Source organism: Bubalus bubalis, chromosome 20 (genome assembly GCF_019923935.1).
Source record: "Bubalus bubalis isolate 160015118507 breed Murrah chromosome 20, NDDB_SH_1, whole genome shotgun sequence".
NCBI lineage: Eukaryota > Metazoa > Chordata > Mammalia > Artiodactyla > Bovidae > Bubalus > Bubalus bubalis.
This window is the reverse complement of record NC_059176.1, coordinates 1983672-2003914: the sequence shown is the minus strand read 5'-3', so window position 1 is coordinate 2003914 and position 20243 is coordinate 1983672. Positions and strand designations below refer to the sequence as shown.

General features: G+C 49.2%; 1 protein-coding gene across 7 annotated transcripts in view; it reads left to right on the top strand.

Moving 5' to 3' along the window:
• The window catches only part of TDRD9 (tudor domain containing 9), a 111944-nt gene that overhangs the window by 73543 nt on the left and 18158 nt on the right, over positions 1-20243 (top strand). For 4 of the 7 annotated variants that reach the window (XM_044932825.1, XM_025271108.2, XM_025271109.2 and 1 more), the window contains 9 exons: positions 984-1157; positions 2500-2611; positions 3673-3885; positions 4147-4236; positions 4682-4942; positions 6008-6163; positions 7085-7155; positions 8504-8613; positions 9084-9180. In XM_044932825.1, coding sequence (XP_044788760.1) covers positions 984-1157; positions 2500-2611; positions 3673-3885; positions 4147-4236; positions 4682-4942; positions 6008-6163; positions 7085-7155; positions 8504-8613; positions 9084-9180 — 1284 coding nt within the window. Of the gene's footprint in view, positions 1-983; positions 1158-2499; positions 2612-3672; positions 3886-4146; positions 4237-4681; positions 4943-6007; positions 6164-7084; positions 7156-8503; positions 8614-9083; positions 9181-10632; positions 11456-13481; positions 13810-20243 lie in introns of those variants that run through there. The other 3 variants (XM_044932826.1, XM_025271107.2, XM_044932824.1) reach the window with 3 other exon arrangements.

Below are 20243 nucleotides of genomic sequence, written 5' to 3'. Positions count from 1 at the left end.
TGGGAGGCAGGTGAGGGATGTTGTGGGCTCAGCTTGTTCCACCTCTTGAATTGGGAACACTCAGGGAAGAGGAGAATCATGGTGGTCTAGAGTCTTCGAAAGAAATGATCTCTAAGGAGAGACCTGGGCGCCTTCTAGAGACAGCTGGTGGGAGTGGAATGGACGTGCATGAAGGGAGCCCCGGGCAGGTGGGGGTCAGTGGAGGGGGCGGAAAGGGAGCTGAGGTGGGACAGTGGAGTGGGGAGGGGGACTAGGGGTAGAAGGACAGTGGAGCCGGCCGCTTTTACCAGCTCAGGGCTCCGGCTCCCCCGGGCTTGCGCTCTCCGGGACAGCAGCTGGAGGGTCACGAGTCTGTTTCTGAGTGTGATGTTTGACCTGGGCAGTTTTGACATTCATTCACCAGCAAATATGAACGAGAGGGTTTTCCCATTTATACCAGGGAGCGCCTGGTGGGTGCCCACACTGTGTGTTTGATTCTTACCCCTGGGGAGGGGTGGGCTAGCAGGACCCTGCGGAGCAGAGCGGTGGAGGCCGTGCCTTAGCGTCACTGTGATAAACTGGGTGTTTGAGGGGGGCCAGAAAGATCCCTGAGCTGCTCAGCTGTGTGCTTTTCTCTCTCTGCATTTTATTCTACAATAAACTAGCAAAACCCAGACCTATCACTTTGTTCCAATGATGACAATTAAGATTTCTTAGCTGGACATTCCACGTGAGGTCGGTCTTTATTTCACACTATACTGTATGATACGTGAGGACGATACTGGCTTTTAATTTAATGGTATGTCATTGTAATTTTTATTGCTCTTGAGTGAGTAGTTTCCTCTTAAATACATCTTCTTGATTAACCCTGTGATGAGAAGTTAGTTATTAGGTAGTTTTGAGGAGCTGAAAATCTTTTATCTGAACTTGAGAGAAATTAATATACACTTACCTCTGTTTCAGACGCCTCATAAGCTTATTTTTTATCTGTATTTGTGGAGCAGAGCCTTTGTGGAGTTTTCACGCAATCCAACAGAGAGGTTTAAAACGCTCCCTGCCGTGTACATGGCCATCAAGATGTCTCAGCTCAAAGTGTCCCTTGAACTCAGTGTTCACTCTGCAGAGGAGATTGAAGCGAAGGTGCCAGGAGGGGCCGTGTCCAAGCTCCGGAACACGAGGTAGGCTCAGGAGGCTGGTGGGCACGACTCTGTCCTGCTGCCTACACATCCTCAAATACCACTTTTGAACAGCTGCTTAGCTGTGCTCAAGTTGACAGCGCTCGCGCTGGCCTGGGGCTGCGTGCGCTCGCGCAGCTCTCTCGGCCTCTCTGAGCCTCAGCGTTCGCGTCCGTGCGGGGGCTGTGGCACCTGTTGCCAAGGCTGCCGGGCAGCGGGCGGAGTCACTGGCATTTTCAGTTGAGTCGAGGGGACCGAGCCTGGTGCCAGCCCCCTTTCTTCCTCCTTCCCGTCGCTCCTTTTCTCAAGCACAAGAGGGTCTTCCTTGTCCTCAGCGGAGCTGACTCGGCACCGAATGGCGGCGCCCTTGGGAGCTCCTGGCAGGCAGTGCAGGGGTCCCGCCCGGCCCAGAGCGCTGCCGTGCGGTTGGCGGCTCTGCGTGCCTTAGACCGACCTGAATGCCCTCGGCGTTCCCGGTGGGAGCACTTTCGGTTGTGCCCGCAGAGCTGCAGTCCCGTGTCTTTCCTCTCAGTCATCTTGTAAGCCCCCGAGGCACCCAACCCGAAGTCGAGGAGTGGGGAGAAAGGGAAGTGTGGCCCCGAGTGTGGCTGGTGTGGGATGACCTGACTCTGAGGGTGGCAGCTGGGTGCGCTGAGTCGGGGGCCACGGGCAGTGTACCCGTCCCGCTGCCTGGCTGCCTGGGCACCTTACTTACCAGACGGGTCTGCGGACGGGGCAGAGAGGCGGGTCAGGGTCTCTCATCATCCTTCCTCTTCACGGAAGAATAAAATCACTAGGAAAAAAAGGAAACCTTTTCTCAACCTTGAGTTGTATCTCCTCACATTTTAGCATTTGCTGTGTTGCTGCTTTAAGGGATGAATGATAACTGGGTGTTTTAGAAACCACGTATGTGTTTTCTAATGACATGACCTCATGACCTAGGTGTGGACTTCCTAGTGACATGATGCAGCCGTGGATTCTTATGGTTTTCTAAAGGTCAGGGTCACTCACCTCTGAACCCACAAGTCAGGAGACCTTGCAGTTCCCAGATTTAGAATTTATATCCTTGAAAGCAGAATTCCGTGATGATCTTGAGCATTAGCATGTGTTTGTAGAGGGTGGTGTGTGACTGTGGGGTGCACCCCCTGCCCCAGGGAGCGCAGGACACCGGCAGAGTCTCTTGTGTGAGATGAGATGCAGTTTGCCATCACTGGCTATATTTCATTAAAACCTTCTTTTCTTGTAGTAACTGTGGACTAGTTCAAGCAATAACCTCACATATGTAAGCATGCACATGTTCTTTGTAACACCTCTGTTGCCTTTTAAGATAAGTGGTGTCTAACAGGGTGAACGTGGACTTCCAGAAGAAGACAGTTGATCCCGTGCAAGTCTCCTTTAACATGGTGGACAAATCGCGGACCATCACAGACCTCCTCCTAACAGTCGAAGTCACAGAGGTGAGAGCGGTGCAACCCAGGCGTTCGAGCTCTTCTGTCGTCTTTGTCTAGAGTCGTCCCATTGAATACATGGGGCAGTGGACGTGGAGATGCAGCCGCAGACAGCCTGTGTACCTTAGTCACCCACGCTGGACCCGTGAGCAACGAGGGGTTAGTCCTTGGATAACTTAGGGTCGGCCCTCTGTCCATGGCTCCTCACATCCTCAGATTCGACCGGCCGTGGACCGTGTGGTCCTGTGTCCTGCAGTGGAGGAGGCTTCCGGTGAGGGGCCCTCACGGCGCACACCAGCGTCATCAAGGGCATCGCTAAAGGCCACCAGGAGTCGGTCTGGGTGAGCTCAAGTCACTTTCACTCGGCGAATTCAAACGTGGCTGTAACAGAAAAAGAAACACAGATGTTCATCCTAGAATCAAAGTGTAATGTTTAAAATGGTAGCACCTTTGAAATGCCGAAAAATACCAGTTTAGCAACGGGCACAGGTAGAACGTCACTGGCGTGGCGCTGTTTGCCTGTAATTCGGTGGTATCAGCAGAGCAGCATTGGCAGCAGCATTCGTTGGAGTGTAGTTTTTACTTCTTCAAAATAAAATCTCAGTTAAAATGCCGCAGGCTTCCTGGCAAATGCATGGTCCCCTTCCCTGGGAGACTGCATAGCAGCCTGGCCTCCTGCCGCCTGGAGGGCCGCAGCGGCGCGGCCTGGGCCGTGTGGAGGCAGCAGCGGGCGAGGCCGTCCGCACTCCGCCCTGCGCTGCTGTGGGGGCCGCTCCGTGGGGGCTCTGTGGGCTCGGCGGTCCTGGGGGCTGGTCGGATGGGACAGCCCTGACCTCACGTGGCCCCAGGGCCTGCAGTGCTGGCGTGCGTCACGCTCCCTCACCTCACTTGACCGGAGCCCCCATTTTCTCATAAGCACCGACTCAAAGCCTGGAGGACCTTAGGGACCAGGGAATATAGCTTGTGACCTGCGGCGGTCGGCAGCGGGGCACGCCAGGCCTGCAGCGGGCGCGCCTGTCCCTCTGGACGGAGATCCTCTCCAGGGTTCGTCTCCTCCTCCTCCCCTCTAGGTGGTTGAAGTGGGACACTTCTGGGGGTACAGGACCGATGAGAAGAACTGGGAGTTTCTGAAGAGTCTGACCGCTGAGATAAACCGCCTCACGCTGGTGCCCCTGCCTGTCCACCCCCACCCCGACCAGGTCTGCCTGGCTCCCTTTGCCGACAGTGATAAAGAAAGCTACTTCAGAGCTCAGGTCCTCTATGTTTCTGGAAATTCGGCCGAGGTATGTTTTTCTGTAGTAAATCTTGCAAACGGAAATGAGGCAGACTCACAGCAGTTGACAGAAAGCCTTTTGTCTTTTCACGTGGAAATTAAATATAAAATAGTGACAATTAGAGAAGTGGTGCAGTCGGAAAGCCCCTTCCCTCAGTGGCCTGAGGACTCGCCCCGTCCTGGGAGTCGTCCTGAGGAGCGGGCTGGGCTGGGGCGGCCGCGTCTGGGCTCCTGGCCGGGCCTGCGCTGACGCACACCCGGCCTCCTCTAGGTGTTCTTCGTGGACTACGGGAACAGAGCGCGCGTGGCGCTGGGCGTCCTCATGGAGATGCCCTGCCAGTTCCTTGAGCTGCCCTTTCAGGTGAGGGGGACGCACTGCTGTGGCCTGAGAGTGTAAAGCTGGAGGGGTCTTGGAGGTCAGGGCTTGCCCCTCAGCTTGCAGATGGGCCAAGACCCAGAGCAGAAAGGCATTCATTTTGTTGTGCTCCCCAAGTCTGGTTTCTGCTTTTTCCCTGAGATATATTGCTGTAGATGGTTTTGCTAATAGTGCTTCTGGAGCAAGTTAAAGTACATGGAGGGTTTCAAACTTAGTGAAGTTTATAATGCTTTTCCACCTGTGCTTTGTAAAAGTCATTCTAAGCTTTTTTGTCATCGACTGACAGAACCATGTGATTTTACCTGAGACGTCCTCGGTCACCCTGACATGCTTCCAGTAGGATCTGTGATGGTCCCTGGTGCAGACTCTGCCCAAGTCTACTTTGGGTAGTGTCTGAGCTGAGTGTCTGGCCCTGCCCTCTGCCCTGCAGGCCCTGGAGTTCAAGATCTGCAAGATGCGGCCATCGGCGAGGTGCCTGGTGTGCGGCGAGCGCTGGAGTGGCGGGGCCAGCCAGCGCTTCTCCTCTCTGGTAGGCGGCCGCACCCTCCTGGTGAAGGTCTTTTCCATGGTGCACAGCGTCCTGCACGTGGATGCCTACCTCCCCTCAGGGCTGCAGGACACAGTCAGCGTACGGGGCATCCTTATCAGCCAGGGCTATGCCGAGCCAGCTGAGGAGCCCTACGAGTCCAAGGTGTGTGCTGCCCGTGGATGGAGCACGTGTGTGCGCGCCCGTGGGCGGGGTGGGGAGGGAGGCAGAGGGGGCCTTTCCCGCTCTCAGGATCTCAAGGGCTGCAGAGCCGGACAGTGATTGGTGTGTTGAGATCTGTGGTTCCTTCCTAAATGTCTTCTAGTTTCTTTGAGACCAAATCATGGTGGCCAGGTACAGTTCTTGTGGTTTCCGGTTATGAGGCTGTTGGTTTTTTGTTGCTGTTGTTCTTGGAACGAAACTTGAATGTGAAAATGTTCTCTCTTTGGGGAGTTGTTAAAAAATGGATTCCAAGATTTATCTCCCTAATGAATTTTATAATTCCTTTATAAGATATTTGTTTCAAGCGTTTGAAACATTTCAAAATGTCTTTCAACTGTTTATTTCAAAACCATTTCTGAAGCTGCCTTTCTTGATCTGAAAGTTTGAGATGCCACTTTGAGGCTCATGTTGAAGGTGGTCCCTTCTATAATTTCTGCTGGGGATGAGGTACTGGGTTGGGCAGGCGGCAAACCAGCAGGGAAACGTCACCACAGAGCCAGCTGGGATTGTGTCCACTTGAGAAAACGCACCGGGGGTCCTGGTGACAGTCACAGGATGAAGCTGACATTCTGTGTACAAAACCTGTGTCACTCTTCGATTCTCTGATGGCTGAGAGCTTCCCTGGTGGCTCAGCTGGTAAAGAGTCCTCCTGCAACGTTGGTGTCCTGAGTTCGACCCCTGGGTTGGGAAGATCCCCTGGAGAAGGGAAAGCCTACCCACTCCAGTGTTCTGGCCTGGAGAATTCCATGGACTATGTATGTCAAGGGTCGCAAAGAGTCAGACACGAATGAGCGACTTTCAGTTTGAAAGTTAGTAAAGGCTAATGAGCTGAGCCTTTAGTGAGTTCTTCTTTTGTTTGAATCAATAAATTATCTTTTGACATCTTAATGATCTAAAGGTAACCTAATGATAAGGTCGTGCCTATGAAATGCTTTGATTACTTTGGAATAAAATGTTTTTAATACTGGTTTTTCTTTTAGCAAAATGAATTTTTCTTATTTTGTTTAGCAAAGCCACGAAGTTCTCAAGGGTCTCTTTTCCAAATCAGTAGAAGACCTGACAGACATGTCCATGGCGTCTCCTGTGAAAGATGACGAAAAGCACCTGATCCGGATTTTGCTGGAGAGCTTTTCTTCCAATAAGCTGGGTAACCCAAACTGCAAGGTAATTTATAGGAGTGTTCTACAGTCCAGTTAAGAACTTTGAATCACTCTGCAGCTAAAAGCTGCGTTGTAGCTGGAAGTCACAGTGGTTTTTTGTTCTTGGTTTTTAGTGCTGTTACTTGTCTCACTGTGGAGCCTGTATTAATGTGAGAAAAACCTAGAATTTAGTGTAGAGACGGGCTTTTGGCTAGTTCTTTTTTTTTTGAGTGGTTCTTTTTTAAGCCAACCTTTCCAGAGGTGATACCATGTGGAAAAAATTGCACAACCTAAAAGCTGAGGGTTATGTTTATTATATTTGGCGGACTTGCTGAGGACTCAAGCCCGGGAGGCAGCCTCTCAGACAGTTCTGAGGAGGCAGGATAGACGACGGGAGCTTTGCAGCAAAGCCGGGCAGTTGGGTGGCAGGCTGCGTTTCCAGTCACGGTGACCAGTGTTTGCTAGTCAGATGGAGGGGAGCACGGCTGCGGGGTCGGAGGACCAGCGGCAGGGCTTAGCTTCGTCCCTTGGTGGCATCTGGCGGGAAGGGTTTGCTGGGACGTGTCCCCCTCACCCCAGGCAGGGACTCGGCTTTCATTGTCCTGGCCTCTGGCTGTGTGGTCTTGGGCTGCTGCTGCAGTGAGGAGAGGCCTTTCACAGAAGTGCTTGACAGTGTTTCCTTTTCTTGACCAAAGGCTATCTTACATATGTGTGTGTGTAGATATATTTTATATGCAAAATATGAAGGTTTCCATTGATGGAAACAGATACATTCCAGGAGAATACCTCTTTTAAGGCATTTTTTCCCCATTAAATCTTCAAGACCTTAGGACTAAGACGTAGCTTTTTTTCTTTCTTTTAAACTGCGAGCTGACTTTTGGATTTTTAAAATGAAAATGAAGTGACATTTTATTTATCGGTAACATTTTGTGTGTTTTGTGTGCAGGCGGCACTTCACGGGCCTTTCAACCCTTACGAACTGAAGTGCCATAGTCTGACCAGGACATCCAAGTTCAGGTATGATTAAGATTCCCATGGAGCTTCTTTCTCTGCTCCTCGGTTCACAGGGCTTATCAGAAACTAAGCTTTTTTATGTCTAACCTCTCGGAACCTGCTGCCTTTGCTAAGTTCTCTGGCCTCTGCGCTTGCTGTAGACCTGAGGTGCCCACACTCTCTTAGGTGAAAGCCGTTCTGCTGAGACCTGGGCTTCATCAGGGCCCTCGTCATTTCTGTTCTCAGCATCATCGCCATTCGTCCAGCAGGTCTGTCATGCCTGCTGTGTCCTGGGAGGGGTTTAGGGAGAGCGCTAGTGTCCACAGCACAGGTGGTGTGCCCCCACATCATGGGTCCAGTGGGCACAGCGGCAGGACAGAGGAAGCCTCTGACTTCACGGTGGGTTGCTGCGGCTCCTGATGGGCTCCTGGAACATCATGGAGGCGTCTCAGAGCACCCTGACCACACTCGGAAGGCCGTCGGGTTTCAGAAGTCTGAGACCCGGAGTGTGCGGAGGAGTGAAGACCAGGAGCATCGTGCTGGCAGGGTGAAGGCTGCAGGAGGGTCCTGGCAGCAGAGGGTGCAGGCCGGGTCTGGAGTGAGTGCTCCCCTGAGGACGGGGAGTGAGAGCGGAGGACTGCTGGGAGGCGTGTGTCGCCAAGCCTCACAAGTCGCTTCCTCCTGAGAAGCATGGGAAGCCTCATTTTGTGCATCTTAATCGCTTGGGCTGCAGAGGAAAAACCCTGGCTTGCCAGAGTCTCCTCCAGAACCAGCAGCAGACATGTCCCCAGGAGCCTGTTAGAAACGCAGAGCTCAGCCCCCGGTTTGCAGCAAGAGCCCCAGGGTCTGCAGGTGCCTGGTGAGCACTTGAGAGGGTGTGGAGCCCACCCACACAGAGGAGAGACTCTGGAGGCCGTTCCCTCTGCGCTCCAGGCGGGTCACCATGGACTGTGTCTACCGTAGGAGGAGCAGAAAGCTCATGAGAGCTTTCGGTGTGGACTTGATAGCCTGGCCTGCGATTAGAGTCAAAGGTTCGGGAGGAGCAGGTGTGGAGGGGGCCCTGCTGGGCTGCTGTGAGCAGGGGCAGGTGGGCTAGACCGGGCTTCCCCCAGGCGGGTGTCAGGGACAGCCTGCTGGGACGCAGGCGGCAGCCGCTGCAGGTGGGCAGCACGGGCGGCGGAGGTGGAGGTTTGCGCCAGGGCAGCACGTGGGTCTGGACATGGCCGAGACTTGGCGGAGACGGGCCGCGGCCTCCCAGCGGTCGGTCGGTCACTGCGTTTGCGGCCGGCCTGTCTCTGCAGCGGCCCCTCCTGGCCTGGCGTCGGGCGCTGCCTCACACAGGGGCCGCCTCTCCCAGGAGCTCTGCTTCCAGGTACGTCTGGATCGAGAAGGAAAGCATCAACTCGGTCATCATCAGCGACAGCCCCGAGGATGCACACCAGCGGCTGCTGGTCGCTGCGTCCCTCTCCGTGAACACCACCGGTGAGTGAGGGGCCGCGCCGACCGCCCTGCTCCCCGCCTGACTCCAGGGCCTGGACGTCTGTCCTGAGGTCGGGAGCAGCCACACGCCTGCGGCCCGGCTCCTGGACTCTCTTCTGAGTGCATCGGCAGGTGTGAGTTTGTGAGCCGGAGAGTCCCAGCCTTCCCGCTCCCTGCGCAGGGGCAGGGGCGCAGGGATGGACTCCTTTGCCGTCCATGCTTTCCGTTATCTTGGCCGGACAGGAGGGCAAATCCCAGGTCTTGGCCAGAGGAGGAAGGAGAGGAGGAGTAACCAAACAGGACAGGGTCAAAGCCAGGGCCTTAGGCGGTGGGCTTCCCTTGGGGGGCTGGGGGACCCGCACCGGGGAGCTCTGCCCTGCCGGGCGTCTGTGGGATGGCTGCACGCAGGGCGGGAGGCCTGAGCGCGGGGCGCCCGCAGTGACCACCTGCCCCCCTGCCGGGCCTTTCCGCAGGGTCCACCATGCTGCTTCGGGAGACCTCCCTGATGCCGCACATCCCAGGCCTCCCCGCGCTCCTCAGCATGCTGTTCGCACCCGTCATGGAGCTCAGGTAGGGAGTGCTCGCAGGTGAGACGCGAACCAGCGGGAGAAGCAGGCGTCCTCATGTGAGAGCGCGCTGATGGAAACGGCCCTGGGGTCTGCCTGCCGGCAAGCCTGCCAGCTTCAGTGTTTATGGTGGTTTGTGGGGCTGCGCTTGGATCCTGTTCATAAGGACAGTGAGCGGGCCGGCAAGGACACACAGCCTCCCATGGGGGCCCGGTGACAGTGCAGCGAAAGCACTCGGGAGGGAGAGCGGAGGCTCAGAGCGGTGCCGTGGCGGTGCGCATCCATAGCCAGGGGGCGACGCCAGGTTCCCTGGCATCGGAGTCAGTGGACACCGGTGGGTCCCCGCTCGTTATGGGCTGCGAGCAGAGAAGGCAGCTGGAGCCCCTGGGGTGGAGTGAGGACGAGCCAGACAGCAGGCAGCCCCGAGACACCGCCCTTTGCATGGCTTGTGTTGGAATAGCAGGATTCGCAGGGCACGACCGAGGAGGCAGCCCTTTTGGGCTTTGTCGGGTTGTGGGGTGGGGGGAACTCAAGAAAGGAATGCAGCTGGGCCTTCGGGAGCCCACGTTCTGGAGGGTGAGATGGACGGCCTCCCCAGACACTGGGGCGGGCCTGCGCGCGCTTGAGGAGGGCTTGTGCCCGTGGCTTGTGCCCCGTCCACGTCTCCTGGGAGCACGCACAGGTCCGTCGACTAGCCTCGCTGGTAGAGCTCAGGGTGGGTAGCCCTGTGCCGTGCCTCAGCCCTCTGTGCGGGCTGCTTAGAATCTGCTGTCACGTCTCAGATACACAGTGCTTTTAAGAAATAATAATAATTGTATATGTCTCTTCCCCTTACTATAAAAACATTTGCTACCTAGAAAAAAAAGACTGTATGGGAAAAAAAACGAACGTTATCAGTATATTTATTTTCAGTGTTCACCTGGATAAATATATACACTTAAAAAATTGAAGTATAGTTGGTTTACAGTGTTGTACACGTTTTATTTTGTTTTTAAATTTTTTCGTACTACATTTTATAAGCATTTTCATAGTACGACGGCATCTTTGTAAATACTCCCTGTACACGTTGCATCACACACTGCTGAGTGGACACAGAGTGGCTTTTATCAACTCTTCCCTGTTGTGTTTACATTTGTGTTTGTTTCTGACCTGCTCTGACCCTGAAGGAATTTAACATGCCTTTGTATGTTGGAATTTGGTTTCTCTCTAGTTTTGTAATAATGGTGTGATAGACATCTCTAGAATAAAGGCATCTCCTGGGTCTTTGTAGGGGAGGCAGTTGTGGAATTAACACACCAGGTGCGACGCTGCAGCCAGAGAGCTCCACGCGGGGCAGGGGCGGGGCTCTGAGGCGGTGGGTGTATTGCTGCATCCATCCAGGCTCCTGCTTCAGCTCTTTTTTCAATATAAACCTCTTGAGGACTTGAGTAATGCAGTGTATTTTTGTTTTACCCAGGATGAATTCCTCTTTAAGAATTCTGGACAGTGAGGTATTTGGAGGCACTCAGAGCCTGAGCAGGAGGAGCTCCGGCACGCACTGTCTTGCTGCGCTGCCGCCTGTCCTCCCGTGGAGGAGCTCTCCCCATCACCTCCAGTGCTCCATACCCCCCCAGGCGAGCATCCTCACCCACTTGCCCTGGACGAGCAGCACGGGAGTGGGGAGCGGCTCATGTCTCCACCCTGTGTGCTCACAGACAGTCTCTGTTGTTGACCAATGTATTCATGGACTGTTTTTGTACCCGTATTTTAAAGAAGCCTTAGGAAACAGGAGACCAAAGCAGGGACCTGTCAAGTACTGGAAGCAGGTTGGGTGCTGAGAATATACATTAAGAAAAGGACTTGGGCTTGCTCTCTGGCCGTGCCTGGCACTCGCTGAAGTCTGGGCTTCCCCAGCTGTCATAGGGGCCCTCCTGGGCTCACAGGACAGTGGAGGAGACTCGCAGACACTTCAGCCCCCACCGTGACTCAGGGCCTGGCTGCTCGCATCTGGCAGCAGAGCAGGGAGGTGGGCAGAGGACAGCCTGAGCAGCGTTTGGAGATGCTGTTAGGCTCTTAACACTTTGAAGGTTAATACAGTATATGCATTACAAAGTACTTAACAGCGTTGTTTTTTTTTTTATGGAGGCTTCAGATTGATTTAACATTTACCTTTTGAGGAAATATATTTCCTTATTCAACAAGCTCTGGAAAATTCTTAGAGATGAGAATACCAGACCACTTGACCTGCCTCTTGAGAAATCTGTATGCAGGTCAGGAAGCAACAGTTAGAATTGGACATGGAACAACAGACTGGGTCCAAATTGGGAAAGGACTATGTCAAGGCTGTATATTTTCATCCTGGTTATTTAACTTACATGCAGAGTACATCATGAGACGCTCTGGGCTGGATGAAGCACAGGCTGGAATCAAGATTGCCTGTAGAAATACCAATAACTTCAGATATTCAGATGACACCACCCTTATGGCAGAAAGTGAAGAAGAACTGAAGAGCCTCTTGATGAAAGTGATAGAGGAGAGTGAAAAAGTTGGCTTAAAACTCAACATTCAGAAAACTAAGATCGTGGCATCTGATCCCATCACTTGATGGCAAATAGTTGGGGTAATAGTGACAGACTTTATTTTTTGGGCTCCAGAATCGCTGCAGATGGTGCCTGCAGCATGACATTGAAAGGCGCTCCCGGAAGGAAAGCTGTGACCAGCCCAGACAGCGTGCTCAAAAGCAGACATCACGTTCCCAACTAAGGTCCATCTAGTCAAAGCTATGACTTTTCCAGTGGTCATGTATGGATGTGAGAGTTGGACTATAAAGAAAGCTGAGCGCCAAAGAATTGATGCTTTTGAACTGTGATGTTGGAGAAGACTCTTGAGAGTCCCTTGGACTGCAAGGAGATCCAACCAGTCCATCCTAAAGGTAATCAGTCCAAATATTTATTGGAAGGACTGATGCTGAAGCTGAAACTCCAGTACTTTGGCACCTGTTGTGAAGAACTGACTCATTGGGAAAGAACTTGATGCTGGGAGGCGTTGGGGGCAGGAGGAGAAGGGGACGACAGAGGATGAGATGGCTGGCTGGCATCACCAACTCAATGGACATGAGTTTCAGTAAACTCCAGGAGTTGGTGATGGACAGGGAGGCCTGGCGTGCTGCAGTCCATGGGGGTCTCAAAGAGTTGGACACGGCTGAGCAACTGAACTGAACTGATTTCCTTATCTGGCACATTTGCGGAGTTCTAGGATATTAGCTTGCAAGAAAAGTTCCACCCGCAGGAACTCTGTTTCAACATCATTTTAACATATTGCAACGTAAGTTTAAACCTCCTTGTTTAGAGAAGTCGGCCCTTGCACAGATGGCTGTGGTATGCTCAGATGAACTGAAGCTCCTTCCATGCGCTCTGTTGCAGGCTGGGGCCTCCATAGTGTGCCCTTGCTGCATGCTATGAGGACTGGACTTGCTTTTGTTCCTGTCTTGATTTTTGCAGTTTTCGGTTTGAATCTAGAACATGCTTCATAAAGGAAGTAAAAGTATTTTTTTGGTCTTAATCACTGTTTCTTAGGTGCGCATAGGGTGTTTACCGGAAAAGGCACTGGCACCCCACTCCAGTACTCTTGCCTAGAAAATCCCATGGGCGGAGGAGCCTGTTAGGCTGCCGTCCATGGGGTCGCTAAGAGTCGGGCATGACTGAGCGACTTCACTTTCACTTTTCACTTTCCTGCATTGGAGAAGGAAATGGCAAGCCACTCCAGTGTTCTTGCCTGGAGAATCCCAGGGACGAGGGAGCCTGGTGGGCTGCCATCTATGGGGTCGCACAGAGTCGGACACGACTGAAGTGACTTAGCATAGGGTGTTAGGATCCCTAGAAGGGAATAAAACCCAGTGCTTTGGTTTCCTTTATTAATTTAAGATTTAGAGTCGATGAGCATGGAGTTGCTACCCCAGTGGGAGTTGGTTCCCGGCTGAGCGTGTTGGGCCCGCCCTTCTCACGCTGTGCGTCCTCACAGGCGGGCGGTCAGTTTCAGTCTCGTCACAGCTGCAGGAACATGCAGGCGACGTGATGCCTCGTTGAAGCCGTGATGAAGCTGTCGTCCTTCACTGTGCTGAGCCCTGGTTATTCTGTTTTGGAAAGGTTTTGTATAAACTGAAATAATAAATTACATTCATTAAAAACAAATGTGGGTGAGCTTTGCCATTTAAGGAAACATTCTGGTGACTGTTGTGTAAAGCATGTACTCAACATCTAACGTGTAAGTGAATCTGAGTCTCTTTGAGTTTACTTAGAATGTGATTCTCTTCCATTTTTATTACAGCGATGGGAAAAGTGTGTGTGTGAACGTATGTGTTTAGGACCAAGAAGAACCCTGTCTGCCTGGAGTGTTTTCCTCAGAGTTTCACTGATCTAGATGATGGGAAAGGTCTGCATTGATTGAGTCAAATAAAATTACCAAAATATTTTAACAGGTATTTAATATCAATATTTGTAAAAAGTGAGAAGATCTAAACAGACATCTCTCCGAAAACAACATACAGGTGGCTCATAAACACAGGAAAAGATGCTCAACATTGCTCATTATTAGAGAAACACAAATCAAAACTGCAATGAAATATCACCTCACACGAGTCAGAGTGGCCATCATCAAAAAATCTACAAACAATAAATGTTGGAGAGGGTATGGAGAAAGGGAACCCTCTTGCATTGTTGTGAGAATGTGAATTGGTACAGCCACTATGGAGAACAGCATGGAGCTTCCTTAATAAACTAAGGATAAAACTACTGTATAACCCAGTGATTCCTCTACTGCGCATATACCTTGAGGAAACCATAATTGAAAAGACACACGTACCCCAGTGTTCATTGCAGCACTATTTACAGTAGCCAGGACATGGAAGCAACTAGATGTCCACCAACAAATAAATGGATAAAGAAACTGTGCTACATATATATAATGGAGTATTACTCAACCATAAGAAGGAATGCATTTGAGTCAGTTCTAATGAAGTGGATGAACCTAGGGCCTATTATGCATAGTGAAGTGAGTGAGAAAGAGAAAACCAGATATTTTATACTCACATATACATTGGGCTACCTGCCAATGCAGGTAGACGTAAGAGACGCTGGTTCAGTCCCTGGAGCGGGAAGGTCCCCTGGAGGAGGAAACGGCAACCCACTCCAGGGTTCTTACCTGGAGAATCTCCTGGGCAGAGGAGCCTGGCGGGCTGCTGCAGTCCAGAGGGTCGCACAGAGTTGGACACAACTGAAGTGACTTAGCATGCATGCATATACGTGGAATCTAGAAAGATGGCGCTGGCGAACCTGTTTGCAGGGCAGCAGTGGAGACGCAGACAGAACAGCCTTGTGGACATGGGGTGGCAGGGAAGGAGAGGGTGGGATGGATGGAAAGAGCAGCCTGGGAGCGCGTACACCACCATGTGTAAAACAGACAGCTGGTGGGCATTCGCTGTATGATGCATGGAGTCAAATCTGGTGCTCTGGGACAACGTGGAGCGGGTGGGATGGGGTGGGAGGTTCAAGACGGAGGGGATATATGTATACCTATGACTGATTCATGTCGGTATATGGCAACACCCAACACAGTATTATAAAGCAGTTATTCTCCAACTAAAAATAAAATGTCAAAAATATTTTATTCATTTGATAATATCAGTATTTCAAAATGTTCATTCATTTGATAATCTGTTGAGCCTGTCATGGGCTGAGACAGTAGTGTTTTAAACTAATGCCTGTAACATGCGAGGGAGCTTGGGGTTGAGGGTCCTGGGTGTGAGTGTCGGGGGGAACAGGGTTCCTGCTGGAGGAGCCTGAGCCCCTCCTTCTGGGAAGCCAGAGAAGCAGGGGCCTGGCCAGGAGTATGCTATGCAATGGAGCCCTGCAGAGGTGGTTGTCAGGATGCTGCGGACACCGCTGGGAGCCCTTGAGCCATGACGCAAGATGAGCGGACGTGTTGTGAAAAGCCAGCAAAGACAGACTAGAGGAAGCAGGAATAGATGCGGGGTAAATTGGTCGGAAGCCGACTGCCCAGTGGGCGATGGCAGCGCTTTGGACGAGGCGGTGGCTGTTGGGATGGAGAGGGTGCGTGGGTTCAGGAGAGCTCTGGGAGATGGGAGTGGCAGGAGCTGGCGGCGGCGGCAGCGGCGGGAAGCAGCAGGCTTTTGTGCAAAGGGGACGCAGGGCTCTGTATTCTTGGTGTGTGTGATTGTTCTGCAGTGGGAAGGTGGGACAAACATCTTGAAGCTTTTACTGGGTGCTAGACTTCTTTCACAGGTCACACATGAGTTTATAACCCTTTCTCCAGAAATATCACTTATAAGACTTCACTGGGGAGGGAATTCAAAAGTAGGGGGAAAACTATATGTGATAAAATATTCTTTACATTGTCTTGTCATGCAGTGAGAATTAGAAACCTAAGTAATGGATTAGTAAAAATACTTTACTCTTTTTATAACTAGATATACTCTATTCTTTTTGATATAAAAACTGGAGGAGAAAATGCAAAAATGAAATTAGTTGCTGCCTTAGGGGTTGGCAGAATTTAGGATTTTCTTGGTCACTTCCTTTAACATTCAAGCAGGGCTTACAGACTTCCATGGGCTTCCATGGTGGCTCAGACGGTAAAGAATCTGCCTGCAATGTAGGAGACCAGGGTTCAATCCCTGGGTCAAGAAGATGCTCTGTGGAAAATTCTTAAAGAGATGGAAATACCAGACCACTTTACCTGCCTCCTGAGAATCTGTATGCAGGTCAAGAAGAAACAGTTAGAACTGGACAGGGAACAATGGACTGGTTCCCAATTGGGAAAGGAGTACATCAAGGCTGTATATTGTCACCCTGGTTATTTAACTTCTCTGCAGAGTACATCATCCAAAATACTGGGCTGGCACAACAGCCCCAGGGAAATTCCTAAATATATTTTTACTATTATCACTTTTAAATTAAAAAAAATTTTTAAGTTCTTTATTACTCCTTTAATTTTCATTTTTATAACCTATTACCTTGCAAAAAAAGACCCTATTTTTAAAGCAAATTTCATATATATATTTTTTATCATTTTTGTGATTGATTTTGTTCTGTATTTTTAATATTTTTGAGAGTCTAACCTGTATTCTAGATTTTTAATCTTTGCTTTTTGATATTTGTTATCAATTTTGTGATAGCTCAGTTAGTAAAGAATCCACCTGCAATGCAGGAGATGACTCTAGTTCAGTTGCTGGGTCGGGAAGATCCCCTGGAGAAGGGATAGGCTACCCACTCCAGTATTCTGGCCTAGAGAATTCCATGGACTGTATAGTCGATGGGGTTGCAAAGAGTTAGACACGACTGAGCAACTAACACACTTTGTACCTTTAAGAATCGAATCTTTAGTATTCATTTTCACTTAGGGGTGTGATTAATGGCTTGATTGCTCTCTCCCCTTTTTGACTCTCCCTTTTCTCCCCCAGGTCACCTCTGTCTCCTCCCTCCACCTTCTCTTCTTGACTTATCTCTGTGAATCTCTCTGGGTATTCCGAGCTGTGGAGAACACTTAGGGAACTGATTACTGGCTGGATTGGTCTTTCCACTTTTGACTGCCTGTCTTCTCCTCCTGGTCACCTCTATCTCCCTCCCTCCTCTTCTCTATCTCCTTCCATGTAACTCTGTGAGCCTCTCTGGGTGTTTCAAACTATGGAGAGCACCGAGGGAACTGATTACTGGCTAGATTGCTGTCTCCCGTTTTGACTCCCCCTCCTCTCCTCCTGTTCACCTCTATCTCCCTATTCTCTTCTCCATGTAACTGTGAACCTCTCTGGGTGTCTGTTGCTGTGGAGAATTTTTTCACCAGTAACCTAGATGTTTTATCATCTGTGCTGTATGGGTGGAGAAGTCTTGAGGCTAGTGTAAGAATAAGACTGAAAGCCAGAGAGAACACCAGAGAACTCCTGATTCCAGGGAACATTAATAGACGAGCTCACCCCAAAGCCTCCATACTTAACACTGAAACCAAGCTCCACCCAAGAGCCAACAAGTTCCAGAGCAAAACATACCACACTAATTCTCCAGCAACTCAGGAACACAGCCCTGAGCATTAAAAGACAGGCTGCCCAAAGTCATGCCAAACCCATAGATACCCCAAAACTCACTACTGGATACTTCATTGCACTCCAGAGAGAAGAGATCCAGCTCCATCCACCAGAACATAGATGCAAGCTCCCCTAACCAGGAAACCTTCACAAGCTGCTAGTCCAACCCCATCCACAGGGAGCGAGCTCCACAATAAAGAGGAACCACAGACTTCCAGCCTACAGAAAGGGCACCCCAAACACAGCAATTTAAATAAAATGAAAAGGCAGAGAAATACTCAGCAGGTAAAGGAACATGATAAATGCCCACGAAACCAAACAAAAGAGGGGGAGATAGGGAGTCTACCTGAAAAAGCATTCAGAATAATGATAGTAAAAATGATCCAAAGTCTTAAAAACAAAATGGAGTTACAGATAAGTAGACTGGCAACAAGGGTTGAGAAGATGTGAGAAATGTTTAACAAGGACCTAGAAGAAATAAAAAAGTCAGTAATGAATAATGCAATAACTGAGATCAAAAGCACTCTGGAGGGAACCAACAGAAGAATAACCGAGGCAGAAGAGAGGATACGTGAGGTGGAAGGTAGAACGGTGGAAGTAAATGAGGTAGAGAGGAAAAAAGAAAAATAAGGACAACCTCAGAGACCTCTGGGACAATGTTAAATGCCCCAACATTTGAATCATAGGAGTCCCAGAAGAACCAGACAGAAAGGGCATGAGAAAATGCTTGAGATAATAGTTGAAAACTTCCCTAAAATGGGGAAGGAAATAGCCACCCAAGTCCAAGAAACCCAGAGAGTCCCAAATAGGATAAACCCAAGGCGAAACACCCAAAGACACGTATTAATCAAATTAATGAAGATCAAGCACAAAGAGCAAATATTAAAAGCAGCAAGGAAAAAGCAAGAAATATCACATAAGGGGATCCATAAGGATCCATAAGGACAACAGCTGATCTTTCAATGGAAACTTCAGGCCAGGAGGGAATGGCAGGATATACTTAAAGTGATGAAAGAGAAAAACCTACAACCCAGATTACTGTACCCAGCAAGGATCTCAATCAAATATGAAGGAGAAATCAAAAGCTTTACAGACAAGCAAAAGCTAAGAGAATTCAGCACCACCACACCAGCTCTCCAACAAATGCTAAAGGATCTTCTCTAGACAGGAAACAGAGAAAAGGTTTATAAACTCAAACCCAGAACAACAAAGTAAATGGCAATGGGATCATACTTATCAATAATTACCTTAAATGTAAATGGGTCGAATGCCCCAACTAAAAGACAAAGATTGGCTGACTGGATACAAAAACAAGACCCCTACATATGCTTTCTACAAGGGACCCACCTCAAACCAAGAGACACATAAAGACTGAAGGGCTGGAAAAAGATATTTCATACAAATGGAGACCAAAAGAAATCAGGAGTAGCAATACTCACGTCAGAAAAAATAGACTTTGAAATAAAGGCCGTGAAAAGAGACGAAGTACACTGCGTAACGATCGAGGGATCAATCCAAGAAGAAGACGTGACAGTCATACATACATATGCACCCAAAACGGTAGCGCTGCAGTGTGTAAGGCAAATGCTAGCAAGTATGAAACGGGAAACTAACAGTAACACAATAGTAGTGGGAGGCTTTACTACCCCACTCACACCTGTGGATAGATCAACCAAACAGATAATTAGCAAGGAAACACAAACTTCAAATGATACAATGGACCAGTTAGACCTAATTGATATCTGTAGGAGATTTCACCCCCAAACAATGAATTTGACCTTTTTTCTCAAGTGCACACGGAACATTCTCCAGGATAGATCACATCCTGGGCCATAAATCTAGCCTTGGTAAATTAAAAAAAATTGAAATCATTCCAAGCATCTTTTCTAATCACAATGTGGTAAGATTAGATGTCAGGTACAGGAAAAAAAACTATTAAAAATCCAAACATGCAGGCTAAACAACATGCTTCTGAATAACCAAAAAATCACAGAAGAAATAAAAAAGAAATCAAAATATGCATAGAAACTAATGAAAATGAAAATACAATAACCCAAAACCTATGGGATTCAGTAAAAGCAGTGCTAAGGGGAAGGTTCATAGCAATACAAGCTTACCTCAAAAAATAAGAAAAAAATCAAATAACCTAACTTTACAGCTAAAGCAACTAGAAAAAAAAAGAAATGAACCCCAGAGTTAGTAGAAGGAAAGAAATCATAAAAATTAGGGCAGAAATAAGTGAAAAAGAAACAAAGGAGACTATAGCAAAAATCAACAAAACTAAAAGCTGGTTCTTTGAGAAGATAAATAAAATAGACGAACCATTAGCCAGACTCATCAAGAAAAAAAGGGAGAAGAATCAAATCAGCAAAATTAGAAATGGAAATGGAGAAATCACGAGAGACAACACAAATACAAAGGATCATAAGAGAGTACTGTCAGCAACTATATGCCAATAAAATGGACAACTTGGAAGAAATGGATGAATTCTTAGAAAAGTATAACCTTCCAAAACTGAACCAAGGAAGAAATAGAAAATCTTAACAGACCCATCACAGCACGGAAATTGAAACTGTAATAAAAAAATCTTCCAACAGACAAAAGCCCAGGACTAGATGGCTTCACAGGTGAATTCTACCAAAAATTTAGAGAAGAGCTAACACCAATCCTACTCAAACTCAGAAAATTGCAGAGGAAGGTAAACTGCCAAACTCATTCTATGAGGCCACCATCACCCTAATACCAAAATCAGACAACCAGGCCATAAAAAAGAAAACTATACAGGTCAGTATCACTGATGAACATAGATGCAGAAATCCTCTACAAAATTCTAGCAAACACAATCCAACAACGTATTAAAAAGATCATACATCATGACCAAGTGGGCTTTATCTCAGGGATGCAAGGATTCTTCAGTATTTGCAAATCAATCAATGTGATACACCACATTAACAAATTGAAAGATAAAAACCATATGATTATCTCAATAGATGCAG